The sequence below is a fragment of the Vulpes vulpes genome, chromosome 10 (assembly GCF_048418805.1).
Source record: "Vulpes vulpes isolate BD-2025 chromosome 10, VulVul3, whole genome shotgun sequence".
NCBI lineage: Eukaryota > Metazoa > Chordata > Mammalia > Carnivora > Canidae > Vulpes > Vulpes vulpes.
The window spans coordinates 9,811,592-9,827,416 of record NC_132789.1 but is presented as its reverse complement, the minus strand read 5'-3'; the positions used below and the strand labels follow the sequence as shown (position 1 = coordinate 9,827,416).

At 42.3% G+C, this 15,825-nt stretch overlaps 2 protein-coding genes across 5 annotated transcripts in view; one reads left to right on the top strand and one right to left on the bottom strand.

The window, feature by feature from the left end:
* The window catches only part of TRAFD1 (TRAF-type zinc finger domain containing 1), a 48,370-nt gene extending 43,438 nt beyond the window's left edge, over positions 1-4,932 (bottom strand). For 2 of the 4 annotated variants that reach the window (XM_026018862.2, XM_072725152.1), the window contains exon 1: positions 4,748-4,841. In XM_026018862.2, the coding sequence (XP_025874647.1) occupies positions 4,748-4,811 (64 nt within the window). In that variant the 5' untranslated portion in view covers positions 4,812-4,841. Of the gene's footprint in view, positions 1-4,747 lie in introns of all 4 variants that reach the window. The other 2 variants (XM_072725150.1, XM_072725151.1) reach the window with 2 other exon arrangements.
* Positions 4,825-15,825, top strand: part of NAA25 (N-alpha-acetyltransferase 25, NatB auxiliary subunit) — a 75,455-nt gene continuing 64,454 nt past the window's right edge. The window contains exon 1 of the mRNA XM_026018861.2: positions 4,825-5,078. Coding sequence (XP_025874646.1) covers positions 5,021-5,078 — 58 coding nt within the window. The 5' untranslated portion in view covers positions 4,825-5,020. The remainder of the gene's footprint in view (positions 5,079-15,825) is intronic.

The following is a 15,825-nucleotide window of genomic DNA, read 5'->3' as shown; positions in this document are numbered from 1 at the left end:
TGAAGGTGCTGTATTTTTCCATTCTGGGAAATTCTTAAAATACAGGTGAGTCACCAGCTCTTTCATTTGTGCCAAAGATGAGACCCAGCCCTCCTCCCTCATCTCAAAGCTCAACCTTAGCCTGATCATACTTGGCAAATCATCTCAGAATAATCCTGGGGTCAGTTTACCTAGACTCTTGCCCTTTATTCTTGCTGTTTAGCAGAATTTGGGGAGCATGAAATTCTCCCCACTAGGACAGGGCTGCCAGATTTAGCAAATAAAAATACAGGATATCTGGTTAAATGTTTATATCAGACAAATAGTGAATATCATTTTAGTGTAAGTACTTCCAAATATTACATTGTATTTTACCCAACATTCTATCATTTACCTGGCATTTCTACTAGAGCAGGAGTTGACAAACTTTTTCTGTAAAGGACCATACAGAAGTGTTTTAGCCTTGGGTCTCTGTTTTAACTATTCAATGCTCCCTTTGTAGCACCAAAGCAGCTGTAGACAATGCATAAATAAATAGGTTCAGCTGTGTTACATACAATTTTATTTATGGACACTGACCTTTGAATTTATATAATTTTCACATGTCATGAAATACCATTTTTATTTAGATTTTTTTTGCCCACCATTAAAAAAGATAAAAAACCATTCTTAGCTTAAGGTTATACAAAAACAGGTAGAAAGCTAGATTTGGCCTACAGGTCAGTTTGCCTACCTCTGATCTAAAGTCAAAGAGTCCAGGGGTGGCGGCTTAGTCACTTAAGCATCCAACTCTTGATTTCAGCTCAGGTCATGATCTCAGCATTGTGAAAGAGCCCCACATCGCGCTCTGAGCTTGACATGGAGTCTGTTTGAGATTCTCTCTCTCCTTCTGCCCCTTCTCTCTGTACTCTTTCTCAAATAAATATATCTTAAAAAAAATAGTCAAAGAATCCAAGTTTTGTCAGAGTCTAAATCACCAGAGAATCAATTTCTAACAATACAGATTGCTAGGCCCTACTCCTAGAGTTTCTGATTCAGCAGGTCTGCATCAGTGCCTAAAACTTTCCATTTCTCACAAGTTTCCACATGATGCGTATGTTGCTAAGGACCACACTTTGAGAACCACTGCCCTAGAAGAAAACCATTTCCCTGAAATGCCTACCTCTCTATCAGGAGTATTTTGTTTACTTTTAAAAGATTTTAATCTTTAAAAAGATTTTATTTATTTATTTATTTATTTATTTATTTATTTAGAGAGAATGAGAGAGAAAGTAGGGGGAGGGGCAGAGGGAGAGGAAGAGAGAATCTCAAGGAGACTCCAAGCTGAGTGTGGTGCCCGACATGGAGCCAGATCCCATGATCCCAGGATTACAACCTGAGCTGAAACCAAGACTCAGATGCCCAACTGACTGAGCCATCCAGGTATCCCAAAGATTTTTATTTTTAAGTAATCTCTACACTCAACATTGGGCTTGAATTTACAATCCAGAGATCAAGAGTTGCACTGTGCACTGACTGAAACAGCCAGGCACCCCTATCTGGGTTATTTTAAAAACTCCTCAGCCTTAGGAATGATTTCCCATGAGGATCACAGATTCTATCTTTGTTGGAGAGCTTTCCATTCTCTGTAAGAATTTCTCCATGCACTCACTACTGAATTTTCTCTTTTAGCTAGCCTTGGGACAGAATTCAGCTGAGAGTTTCTACTTTTTTAAAAAATAGCTCTTCCCAATAATTAAAAGTGATGCATTTATTTATTTTTTTCTGTTATATATATATTTTTATAATAAATTTATTTTTTATTGGTGTTCAATTTACCAACATACAGAATAACACCCAGTGCTCATCCCGTCAAGTGCCCCCCTCAATGCCCGTCACCCATTCACCCCCACCCCCCGCCCTCCTCCTTATTTATTTATTCTTGAGAGACACAGAGAGGGGCAGAGACACAGGCAGAGGGAGAAGCAGGCTCCATGCAGGGAGCCCGATGTGGGACTTGATCTCAGGTCCCCAGGATCATGTCCTGGGCCGAAGGCGGCACTAAACTGCTGAGCCACCCGGGCTGTGGTGTTTCCTTATCTTTCATGCCTTGAGAGTTTTGAAGAGTACTGGTCAGACATTTTATAGAATATCACTCAAATTGGATTTGTTTAATGTTTTCCTCATGAGTACTCTGGGTTTATGGGTTTTCTGGAAAAAATACTATGGAAGTTCCTTTCTTATCATCTCATATTGGGGTATATGGCATGAACATGAATTATCACCAGTAATATTAACTTTGATCACTTATATAAGGAGGTTCTTACCAGGTTTCTCAACTGAGAAGTTATTTTTCCTTTTCTATATTTAACTTTTTGGAAACTCGTCAATAATTCCAGAGTGTGGATTTGGGAGTGAGACTACCACACATTCTACCACAGATTTACTGTGTGATCTTGGGCAAATTACCTAATATATCTATATTTCAAAATTCTCATTTTAAAATGAGGATTGAAATGGTATCTATTCCACCAGTTTATAAGAGCAAAATGAAAAGATGTATGTAAAAGAGCTTATTTAGCAGTCTCTGGCACATAAGTGCTCAGTAAACACACGCTATTATTATTATTATTACTATTACCACTATTTTTTTTGTAGGCATGCATATTTAAATTTTATTTTATTTTATTATTTTTTATATTTAAATTTTAATAGCAGTTGTTAGCTTGCTGTTATGGTAGATACCAAAGACTTTTGAGGGGTGCCTGGCTGTTTTAGTTGGTAGAGCATGTGGTTCTTTTTTTCGAGTATGCAATTCTTGATCTCAGGATTCTAAGTTCAAACCCCATGTTGGCTGTAGAGATTACTTAAAAATAAAATATTAAAAAAAAGTAAATAAAAACTATTGATCTAGATCCTTTAATTAGTATTTTTTAAAGGATTTTATTTAATTATTTATTAGAGACAGAGAGAGAGAGAGAGAAAAAGAGAGAGAGAGGCAGAGGGAGAAGCAGGCTCTTTGCAGGGAGCCCGACATGGGACTCGATCTTGGGCCTCCAAGATCACGCCCTGGGCTGAAGGCGGCGCTAAACCACTGAGCCACCCGGGCTGCCCTAATTAGTATTTTTTTTTTAAATGATTTTATTTATTTATTTGAGAGAGAAAGTGAACAAGAGAGAACACAAGCCAAAGAGAGAGGCAGGGGGAGAGGGAGAAGCAGACTCGTTGCTGAGCAGGAAGCCTGATTTGGGGCTTGATCCGAGGACCTTGGGATCATGACCTGAGCTGAAGGCAGGCAGATGGTTCACTGACTGAGCCATCCAGGTGCTTCTAATTACTATTTTTCAAAGAGCGGTTCTTTGTTTGAATTAGCATCTCTGGCAGTAGAATCCAGGAAACTCATGTTTATCAAGTTCCCCAAGGGATTCTGAGGAGCACTAAAGTTGGAGAGTCATTTTCTTGGATGCTAAAAAGCTCAGAAAGGGAGAGGGAAGGAACATCAGTAGAAGGTGTCAACCCTATCTGGTCATAGCTGACACTTGGAGACACTGCAGTGCACAGGATCACTCTGGTTCTCAGAAAGACCTGAGTTTGAATCATAGTGACTAGTGTGGCCTTACCTTAGATTATGACTCTGCTGAGCCTGGCACACCTAATGGCTCCCTCCTCCTCCTACTCCAAGTCTTTGGCAACTGTCACTTTTTCAACTAGGCTTTCCCTGACCACATTATACATATAAAATTGCCTCCCTCCTCCACTCCCCTGTCCCTGTTTTACTTTTCCCAGAATCGTTTATCACCACCTCATTTGCTATTTTCTTTGTCTCTCCCATCAGAAGTAAAGCTCCATGAAAACTCTTGTCTATTGATGTAGCCTTCGGGCCTAAAACAAAGCAGGGCACATAATCCGTATTCAATAACTATGTATTGTATGCATTGAATTACTTTTTCCCTCCAGCTTTACTGATGTATAATTGACAAACTGACTGGATTACTATTAATCTAGGATGCTTTTTAGCTGGCTAAACCCCAGATGAGGGGTGAAGGGATCCTGAACATTTCAGGCAGATTTTTACTGTTGATCAGCATTCCACAACCCCCTTCCTTTTATTTTTTTTAAATTTTTATTTGTTTATGATAGTCACAGAGGGAGAGAGAGGCGCAGAGACACAGGCAGAGGGAGAAGCAGGCTCCATGCACCGAGAGCCCGACGTGGGATTCGATCCCGGGTCTCCAGGATCGCGCCCTGGGCCAAAGGCAGGCGCTAAACCGCTGCACCACCCAGGGATCCCTTTTTTTTTTTTTTTTTTTTTTAAGATTTTATTTATTTATTTGACAGAGAGAGAGCGCACAAGCAGGGAGAGCAGCAGGCAGAGGGAAAGAGAGAAGCAGGCTCCCCCCTGCGCAGGGAGCCAGGTTGGGGCTTGAACCCAGGACCCCGGGATTATGACCTCAGTGGAAGGCAGACGCTTCACCGACTGAGCCACCCAGGTGCACCCCCCCCCCCCCCCCATTTTTAAAGTAAGCTGCGTCCTACCAGGGGCTTGAGCTCATCAAGCCCAAGATCTAGAGTCGCATGCTGTCCCTATTGGGCGAGTCAGGCACCCCTGATCAGCCCCCCTTTTCTTATTGTCCCTTGGGTCAATCTCCCAGAGGAGTTTCTGGTTCCTCAACAGTTAGTCAAAGACAAGTCTGGCTGGTCCTCCTTGGACTGAGGATAAATACGACAAGCAGGAGCAGCCGAGCCCCAGTTTTGAGCGAGTTTCTCCCCTCCTTTCCTCACTACCCACCAGTACGTGATTCGGAAGGGATTTCAATACCAACAGCCGTCTGTTCCACCCAGGTCGATTCCATCAGGCCAAAGGAGCGAAGTTTCCTATCCGAGAAGCCACTGCGGTGCGGGTGGGGGTCCGGGGTCCCGGGGAATTCCCTTTCCGCGCGGGGCGTTCAGTCGCAGCTCCGCGACTATCGCGATAGAAGAGCGAGATCAGCGCTGGCCCTTTAACAGCCCGTTCCCGAGGGCCTGCCCCGCGCGTGCGCATTGCGGTTCTGCGCTTGTCATCATGGCGACGCGGGGCCATGTGCAGGACCCTAACGACAGGCGCCTCCGGCCCATTTACGGTGAGTGTCTGGGGCCAGCCTGTTGTCGGCGGGACGCGTCGAGGGCTGCTGAGGCCGGGGCGAAGGTCCAGGCGGGGTGATGAGGGGGCAGGCGCGGAACTGGCGGGCGCGGGGGGCGGGCCGCGCGGACCTCTAGGCCGCAGCCACGGGCCTCGCGTAGGTGCCGGCCGGGCCTTCCTAAGCCCTGTGCTGGCAGCGGCGCGGTCCAGGCAGGGTCAGGTCGGCAGAGCTGGCCTGACTTGCAGGCCCTGAGAGACACTCTGGCTGCGTTGTTAGTGCCGCACCAAGGGATTCCCAGGATCTCAGGTGGATCCCGAGCCAGGTGAAAGCTGGCTCCAGCGTGAGGGTGCGACACTACTTGAGGGAAAATTCATCACTAAAGAGTTTTTACTTACGAGAATCGAGCCTAGGGGGTGGTCTGACTAGCTGTGCTCGGTGCACATGGAAAAACGGACCCAAAGAGGGGAAGGGGCTGATGCAAGGTCACCCAGATCGAGTCAGGAGCAGGTCGGATTCGAGGCCCCCAATCCAGAGCCTTTTGGTGGGGAAACAGCTGCGCTGGGCGCACGTGGGAGGCGGGGTGGGGGGTGGGGGTCGTGGGCCCAAAATAGCGGTGAAGAGCCCGTGTTAGCTCTTGTCAGAGGGGCATGCAGGGCTGCTGCAGGGCTTCTCCTCTCCGCAGCTTCTCTGGTTTTCTCTGCAGCTTCCCATGTGCTTGTAAAATAGATCCTCCTCCATAACGCTTCTCTTAACCCCAGGCTTTAAGACCTTGATGTCATCCTTGATGTTGTGAAAAACAGATTTGAGTCAGGGAGGAACACCTTTTCAGTAACTGAGATGTTCTGTAATTGGACTGTGGTAGTTCCTCTCTCTCATGGGTGGTTGGTCTCTCTTAATGGTAAGGAAGGCTTCAAGGTCAGTGGTTTTTGCCAAACTAGACCTCGCGTTTATAGTGTAGATGTTACTGTAAATGGAGGTTTCTCCACATGGCTGAGATCACTCAACTTTTTTGGAGGACGGGGCAACTTTATTTCTGGTATTTCTGGTCCTGCTTTTATAAATTTGTATGATGCTTTACTCATGTCTCATTTGATTCTAGCAACAACCCTGTGAGGTGGGAAATAATAGCTAATGTGTATAGACTGATTATTATGTCGGCTCTGCGACTGGCCCTTCACATGGCTTATCTCATTCAATTTTCACACATTCTCATGAGGTGGATAGTTTTTTTCCAGTTCTGCACCCCCTCCTCCTTTTCCCCCACAGATGAGAAAAATGGGGCTTTGTTCATGTTGTCTAATTTACCTGAGGTCACTCAGCTAACATTTGATGGGGTTAGGATCTGAACCCCAGTGTCCCAAGCTTACTGTCTTAACCATTGCTAGAGAATACCTCACTTTGAGCTGAAGACACTGAGTTCCCAAAGGTCACACAGGTGTTGAGTGGCAGAGGTAGGACTCTATTTCCATTTCCTCATGGTGTATGTTATCATACCCTCCAGTATATATTTTCAGAAGGCAAGGATGAAATAAGGGTGATTGAGAGTAGGAACTGAATCCAGCCAGGGCTCACAATTTTTGGCTTATTACGTATGACTCTCTGCAACAGCAGCTGCCTGCAGATTTTTTTTTTTTAAGTTTTATTCATTTATTGAAGTAATCTCTGTGCCCATTGTGGGGCTTGAACTCATAACTCTGAGATCAAGAGTCGCATGCTCCTACTACTGAGCAGCCAGGTGCCCCAGCCCCCGCCATTAAAAAGATTCAGTACTTTTATTTTTAAATTTAAATTCTAGTTAGCTAACATACAGTGCAGTATTGGTTTCAGGAATAGAATTCAGGGATTTATCACATACATATAGCACCCAGTGCTTATGATAACAAAGTGCCCTCTTTAATACCCATCACCATCTAGCCCCACTTCCCCAAGATACAGTACCTTTAAAAAAAAAAAGATTTATTTATTTATTTGAGAGAGAGAGAGAGAGTGCATGTGCATAGTGTGGGAGATGTAATGGTGTGTGGGGGCGGGGGAGGAGAGGGAGTGGGAGAGAGAGAAAACCAAGTAGAATCTATGCTGAGCCTGAAGCCTGACTCAGGGCTAGATCCCAGGGCCTTGAATTATGACCTAAGATGAAATAAAGAGGCTGATGCTTAACTGAATGCATCATCCAGGCATCCCTAAGATTTAGCATTTTTGAGAATAAATGGATTTCTAAAATTGTTCTTGAAGACTGAAGAAAATGCCTTTGGTGTCCCATGAGTCATTTAGAAATAACGGTGCTTTGAACTACCCAGTAAGGAGTAGTTCATTGTCCATTTCACATTGCTAAACAATTAAGATATGTTAAATAGAAGTGACAGGTCATATTGTCAAAACTGAAGCCAGAATTATGTAGCTTTTGTTATATTACAAAAGAAGAGTATTAGAAGAGACTTTCTTTAAGAATTCCAAGGCAATTAATATCAACTGGCAGGAATAGGAAAAGAGAGGATACCCACTGTCCTTGACTTCAGCACTTTTGACCTCCAGACTTTGGGACAGCTCCTCCTTTTGTGTTTATATATATTAATACCCCTAAACCACTATTGTTCTTGAATTCAGACTTTAATTAGCTGGTAAAGGAAAAGCCTGTGCTTGGTAGGTAGTGCTTGCTCACCAGCCTGAGGTTCAACAACTGTTAGCATTAATTGAGTGCTTATTTGTATGCTAACTGTCCTATTAGGTAGTAAGATTATTATGATCATACTAGTAAACTAAAGGCCTTAGATGAACTTGCTCACAGTTGTAGCTAGTAAATTGTAGATCTGGGATTTGAACATAGGCATTGTCACTGAGAGCCCAGCCCTTCACTGAGTTCAGAATTAGCAGCATCACTGTCTTTGTACAGCATTATTTGTACTGCCAAGGTTTTAGCGTTTTACAACTCTTGGAATCTTGCCTGTGACCTCAGTTCATGCTGAGTATTGTTTAGGGTAGAAGTGGACAGGACTGTATGGGCAATTAACTGTGAAATTGTGGTGTGTTGAGATGTGGTAGGTTGAAATTACATTTTCTTTTCTTTTTTTTTTTTTTTTAAGATTTTATTTATTTATTCATGATAGTCACACACAGAGAGACAGAGAGGCAGAGACACAGGCAGAGGGAGAAGCAGGCTCCATGCAGGGAGCCCGACGTGGGATTCGATCCGGGGTCTCCAGGATCGCGCCCCGGGCCAAAGGCAGGCGCCAAACCACTGTGCCACCCAGGGTTCCCTCTTTTTTTTTTTTTTTTTTTTAAGATGTTATGTATTTATTCATGAGAGACAGAGAGAGAGAGAGAGAGAGAGAGAGAGAGGCAGAGGAAGAATCGGGCTCCATGCAGGGAACCCGATGTGGGACTCGATCCCAGGACCATGGGATCATACCCTGAGCCAAAGGCAGACGCTCAACCACTGAATTACCCAGGTGTCCCAAAATTATATTTTCAATGTCTAGGTTTGGAATAACTTTTCAGAAAGCTTATTAGTTGAAATATCTTCAGAGTGCTTCTCATTATTTTTAAATTGGTAAGTTTAGGTATTGTGTGTTTGGTGTTTGAAAACCATACCTGACCTTACTAGAACACCTACTTTATTTATTTTCCTTTTGCTAAAATTATTGTCTTGTGTTATGTGGTTCTTTACAGATTTTGTACTCTGACATTACTTGGTGAGCACCAGTGCTTTCTTCTATCATTATTATTAATTTTATTTTTTAATTAATTTATTTTAAAGATTTTATTTATTTATTCATAAGATACACACACACACACAGAGAGAGAGAAGGAGAGAGAGGCAGAGACACAGGCAGAGGGAGAAGCAGGCTCCATGCAGGGAGCCTGACACGGGACTTGATCCTGGGACTCCAGGGTCACACCTTGGGCCAAAGGCAGGCTCTTAACCGCTAAGCCACCCAGGGATCCCCATTATTATTAGTATTAAAACATTTTTTAAAAAATATTTTATTTATTTATTCATAGAGACACAGAGAGAGAGAGGCAGAGATATAGGCAGAGGGAGAAGCAGGCTCCATGCAGAGAGCCTGATGTGTGACTCCATCCAGGGTCTCCAGGATCACATCCTGGGCTGCAGGCGGCACTAAACCGCTGCGCCACCGGGGCTGCCCGTATTAAAACATTTTTAGTGGTTAGAGGGACAAGCAGAATGGAAGTGATGGTCAGGTATGGCACATCATAAATTTGTATAGAATACAGGAATTGCTAGGTCAGCAATTGAAAAATAGAGAAGTTTCAAAGAAAAAATATCCCCATAGTCTTTAGAATACACATACACATTTTTATTTACTTTCTTCATACATGATCTTTTGTTCTAATATATCTTACTGGCTTGCTATTGTCTGGGTCAGGTATAACATGCTTCCTATTTGTGTTTCTTTTTTCTTTTTTTCCTATTTGTGTTTCTTGAATGGTAATGACTTTTTAGTGAGTTAAGACATTTCCCTTTGGTCCCTGGTCAACTCCAGGTAATTATTCTGCTATAGTTCATTAGAAATGCTCCCTAGTCCTCAATCCAGTGTGGTATTTATTCTAAGCCTTCTGTTGGGCCTTGTTAGCCCTGCAAGTCATGTCCTGTTTTCCCCCAGGAGTGGCAGGGCATCTTGGTGAGTGAAGATTATCTTACCCTTTAGAAAAGTCATTTGGTACATTATTATGACCATTTAAAAAGGCCTGACTTAGACTTCTACTTTCTAAAAGCATTTTAGACTTAAAAGAAATTTTAATGCACAGAAAATTCTTAGAAGAATACGTAGAGCATAATGGGAGCATAAGGTAGGCTTAAGAGACTTGCTTTTCATGTTATGCCCTTATGAACTGTTTGGATTTTTTTCTTTTTATTATTACTTACTATTAACCATGGCTTGCACTCCTTTTGTTATTTAAAAAAATTAGTTGGGGCACCTGGGTGACTGGGTCGTTTGAATGTCCAACTCTTGGTCTTAGCTCAGGTCTTGATCTTGGGGTTGTGAATTTGAGCCCTACATTGGGCACCATGCTAGGCATGGAACCTCCTTAAAATTAGTTGGGAGGGGGGTGCTGGCTGGCTCAGTTGGAAGAACATGCAACTCTTGATCTCAGGGTTGTGAGTTTGAGCCCCACATTGGGATTACTTAAATAAAACTTGAAAAAAGAGAAAGCTTTAAAAAAAATTAGTTGGCAAGATTTTGAAAAATATTTTAATAGCATGAAGTCATCACTAATAATTGATTCTTTGAACTACCTGTTGTGGTCACTTTGTATGCACATATCTTTCATTTTCCTGATAGACTACTCAATTTCTAGAAGACTGCCTTTTCTCCCTTTTTGTTTCTGTATTCTTTTTATCATTCACCATATTATTGAGGGCCCAATATGTGCTAGGCACAATTTAGATTCAGGGAATGAGTGAGTACCAAACAGCACAACAGAGACATGGTTTCTGCTTTCAAGGAGCTTGTAGTTTCAACAGATTTCTGAAAAGTAATGGTACCCATAATCATTACACTTGTGTAATGATTAAGAGGTGTTTTTATGGAGCGCCTGGTGGCTCAGTAGTTGAGCATCTGCCTTCAGCTCAGGTCATCCTGGGGTCCTGGGATTGAGTCCCACATCGGGCTCCCTGCAGGGAGCCTGCTTCTCTGCCTCTCTATGTCTCTCATGAATAAATAAATTAAAAAAATTTTTTTTAAAGATTTATTTATTTGAGGGGGAGAGACATTTGAGGGGGAGAGAGCGAGAGGGAACGAAGGGCGGGGCAGAGGAAGAGGGAGAAGCAGTGGGGCTTGATTCAGGACCCTGGGATCATGACCTGAGCAGATCCTTAACCCACTGAGCCGCCACCCAGGTGCCCTGTGTTAAGAGCTTTGAAGGAAAAATGTAGGTTCCCTTGAGTGCATACAATATATGGGTATCTGAGCTGTTGGAGACAAGACAAGAAAAGGTTCCCTGTGGAAGTGACATTTTACTTTGAATGTGAAAGAAGAGCAGAGGTTAGTTAGGCAATGATGGGAGTGTGTAAAAAGGAGCTTGCTCCACCTGAGGACCTAAGTTAAGGCTTGTGTGGTTGCAATGCAGACACTGATCTACTGGTGAGATGAGACTCAGCTTTGTAAGCAATTTTAAGAATTTTGAAATTTGTTTTAGAGATAGTGGGAAGCACTGAAGAGATTTAATTAGTGTAGAGTGAGATGATCAGGCTTGCAGTTTAAAAACGATAGCTCTGAATACTCTAGGGGAAATAGTTGAAAAGGGAGCAGCAAATGTAGGCTGTGAGGTGATCGGTTAGGAGGCATCATTCATTTTTAAATTTAAACCCTCCCAGCCATTTTGTGTTTAGTTGGTATTTAACAAAATTTGTTGACTGAGGGAATGTTTCACCTACAGTTTGTATTGGTAAAAGCAAGGCTCCTATTCTAAAGCATTTAGAATTTTAAGCAAAGATGGAGCTATGTTGTATTCAATCTTTTTTTCTAAATTGGAGCAATATCTTTAGTAGTCTTTGAAGCTCTTGTAGGAGGTGGAAACAGTCCACGTTGTCATTTTGGCTGCTCCACAGGCTTTCACAACAGCTGCAAGAACACACAGTGTAAAGGCTTTTTGTTGGTTGGTTGTTGTTGTTGTTTTTTTTTTTTTTTTTTTGGCAAGACTAATCTTTCTTTTTTGAAGTAAGCTCTATGCCCAATATGGGGCTCGAACTCATGATCCCTGAGGTCAAGAGGTACATTCTCCATAGACTGAGCCATACTTTCAGTATCCCTAAGTATGATTGAACAAATCAATCCCAGGGCCTCTTCTACTGGGCAAGTAGGTAGGCCTGCATGTGTCAGGGCCTACTGCTGTCTGCATGTGTAAGGAAGTCACTTCTGTTCAAATTGTTGCCCAGGAAGGTGGTTAGTTCACTCATTCAACAGATTTTGATCATCTCTTGCCAATGATTTAACCCAGTATTTCCCAAATTTCCACCATTCTTCTATCCAGTCTGATCATTATAGCTTTATTATAGTATTACCTGTACTATTGTTTACTTAATATTCTTCTCTAAGTTGATTTTTTTCTATTTTTTCCTAAGTTGATTTTTAACTTAAATTTATTTTAAAATAATCCATTTCATTATCATTAATGGAGGACCTGTCACTTGTGCAGAGAAAACAAAGCAGTAAAAATAAAATGAAAGCAAAACAGTGGTGTTAAAGTCTTAACTAGATTTTGGTATTTGTGGGACACCCGGATGGGTCAGTCAGTGGTTGAGCATCTGTCTTTGGCTCGGGTTGTGATCCTGGTGTCCCAGGATCAAGTCCCATATTGGGCTCCCTGCATGGAGCCTGCTTCTCCCTCTGCCTGTGTCTGTCTGTCTGTCTCTCTCTCTTATGAATGAATAAATAAAATCTTTAAAAAAAAAAAAGATTCTGATATATTTGTGAAGCTCTGAGTCTGAAGTCTGTTCCTTTGTTGTTAAAAAGAAAAAAAAAAATAGAAAGTAATAAATCAATGGGGTACCTGGCTGGCTCAGTTGGTAGAAGAGCATGGACTCTTGATCTTGGGGTTGTGAGTTTGAGCCCATGTTGAGTGTAGAGATTACTTTAAAATCTTATTTTTTTTTTTTAATTTATGTATTCATGAGAGACAGAGAGGCAGAGACACAGGCAGAGGGAGGGAGGAGAAACAGGCTCCATGCAGGGATCCTGATGTGGGACTCGATCCTAGGACTCTGGGATCACGCCCTGAGCCAAAGGCAGATGCTCAACTCCAGGCGTCCCAAGAGACTGTCTCTTAAATACAAGGGAAACGTTGGAAGAGATAATGTTCTCAGAGTGTTAGTTATCTAGTGCTGACTGCAAGGATCATAAAAATATTCCACTCAGAGTGGTACCTTTGCTTTGCAAACATTGCTTTCACCTTTGCATCATCATCTTACTGTTTCCTATGCCTGATTTGTGATGCTGATTTTTGGCTTACTCTTGTTGTTAAGGGAACAGCACTAATCCTCATGGTCAAACCACAGTTTAACTATTGAACAAGTTTCTTTTTTTTTTTTTTTTTTAAATTTATTTATTTATGTATTTTGAGAGAGAGAGAGCATGAGCGAGCGAGCACAGGGAGAGCCAGAGGGAAAGGGAGAAACTCTAGCACACTCTGTGCTGAACATGGAGCCCGACACAGGGCTTGATCCCAAGACCCTGAGATCACAACCTGAGCCAAAACCAAGAGTAGGATGCTCAGCTAACTGTGCCACCCAGGTGCCCCACTCTTGAGTTTTAAAACAAACTTATTTAAAAAAACAGAGTTATTGTTTATTATTTTTAATTAAATTTTTTTAGAGGAGTGGGGAGAGGGAGAAAGAATCATAAGCAGGCTCCATGCCCAGGACAGAGCCAGAGGAGGGGCTCAGTGTCATGATCTTGAGATCATGACCTCAGCCAAAATCAAATTGGAGGCTTAACTGACTGAGCCATCCAGGGGCTCTGGGATATCTTTTTTATTGGCCTGTTTTCTCCAGGAGTTACATAATTTCAGAGTCAGTAATGTAAAATGAAAATAGATTTTTCTTGTCTAGGCATCCAGAAACGGGGAGCCTGGATAATAGCAGACTGGCTCAATGTAGTGGAATGTCTTAGTTAAAACTTGTGGGTGCAAGGAGCAGAAACACTTGACACAAGCTCAAGTGAAAGGGACTTGCGGGCAGCCCCGGTGGCGCAGCGGTTTAGCACCAGCGGTTTAGCGCCACCTGCAGCCTAGGGCGTGATCCTGGAGACCTGGGATCGAGTCCCACATCAGGCTCCCTGCATGGAGCCTGCTTCTCCCTCTGCCTGTGTCTCTGCCTCTCTCCTCTCTCTCTCTCTCTCTCTCTCTCTGTGTGTGTGTATGAATAAATAAGTAAAAAATAAAAATTATATTAAAAAAAGGACTAGCTATAAACCCTTGTAGGAGCATAGGGCAGGGATGTATTCAGGGCTTGATGGAAATTGGAGAGCTGTCAGGATCTAAACCTATTTTCATCTCTGCTTTTATCTGTGTGTGTTTATTCTCTGCTTGCTTCTTCAAACTGTTTTATTTCTGCTTAGTCATCAGTTCATCCAGGGCCCAACATGTTGGGTTTATAGCCACACCAAGATGTGACCTTCAAAATGGAAATTCTGGAGCTGCCACTGGTAATGTCAGACTCAAAATGAGGTTCCCCATAGTTTACTGCCTCTGGCTTTGTGACTCAGTGTTGCAGTTACAGTTTACCAGGGAGAAACCTGACTTACCCTTGGGTCAAATATCCACCCCATTGGGTGTAGTTTCAAGGTCTAGACATGGTTATCCAGTACTACCCCTGCAGTAGAGACAATGAAAACTATTCCCAGAGAAGAGGGCATGGGCAGGTAGGTACCCTTTTAAGTCCTGATCTCTCGTCTCATCCATTTGTGTGCAGATCCTCGGAGCTGGGGTCTCATCAAGGATGTTTAGTTACTCTTTGAGAAGGCTCCAGGGTGTGCTCTGAGAACTTGGAGTCATGCAGGAATGAGTCAGAATTAACTTAGAACTGACTCAGAAAGAGATCAGCATCAAGTTATTAGGAAGAGAAAGTATCCTTTATTGAGCTGAAATATCTCTCTCAGGTGTTCTGTAAGGACAAATGATGGCATATTGGCTGAGTTATTTAAGAAAACTAGTGTTAGATATTTGACTGTTAAGCCTAAGATTGTGTGCTTTTAGAAAAAAAAGAAAAACTCATGGGTTCATGTGGTTGTCTGTTTTAAGTTTTAGTCAGGTATTCATTGGAGGAAATTGAATTCTTCAGGTAAAATCGTCTATTTCTGTTATTTGGGATACTCTGGGCCACCAGGGCCATATATTATTTTGAATTGTTATGCCTCCTCTGTCCCTCTTTGAGACCTTGATGGACAGAGTGGGACCATAGGAGGTAGTAGATTGTGAATTGGCCTGCATTCATCCTTTTTTTCTATGTTTAGAATTGACAGCACCATTGTTTTCCACTTAGCACACTTTTCACTTTCCTTCTCTGGAACTGAATCTTTGCTTTTATATATATACATATATACACACATTTATATAGTGTATGTATATAGTTACAATTATATATACAATATACAGTATATTGCTTGTATATATATGTACACACATTTTATTAATATGCTTTTTTTGTTAGAGCAGTTTTAGGTTTACAGAAAAATGAGTGAAAAGTAGCGGTCCAATATCCTCCCCCCCAGTTTCCCCTGTTGTTAACATCTTAATTTAGTGTGGTACTTTGTTTCAGTTGCTGAGCCAGTAGGATAGGTTATTATTATTATTTTTAAAGATTTTATTTATTTATTCATGAGAAACAGAGGCAGAGACATAGACAGAGGGAAAAGCAGGCTCCTTTTGGGGAGCCCGATGTGGGACTTGATCTTAGGACCCCTGGATCATAACCTGAGCTGAAGGCAGTTGGCCAACCACCGAGCCACCCAGGTGTTTTTTTAAAGACTATGAGAAAAATAGAGACTGAGACCATAGGCAGAGGGAAAAGTAGGCTCCCTGTGAGGAGCCTGACACAGGAATCAATCCCAGTACTGCAGGATCACGACCTGAGCCATAGGCAGACACTCAACCACTGAGCCACCAGGTGTCCCTGGGATAGGTTATTTTTATTTATTTTTTATTTATTTTATTGTATTGTTATTTTTTAAGATTTTATTTATTCATGAGAGACACAGAGAGAGAGAGAGGCAGAGACATAGGCAGAGGG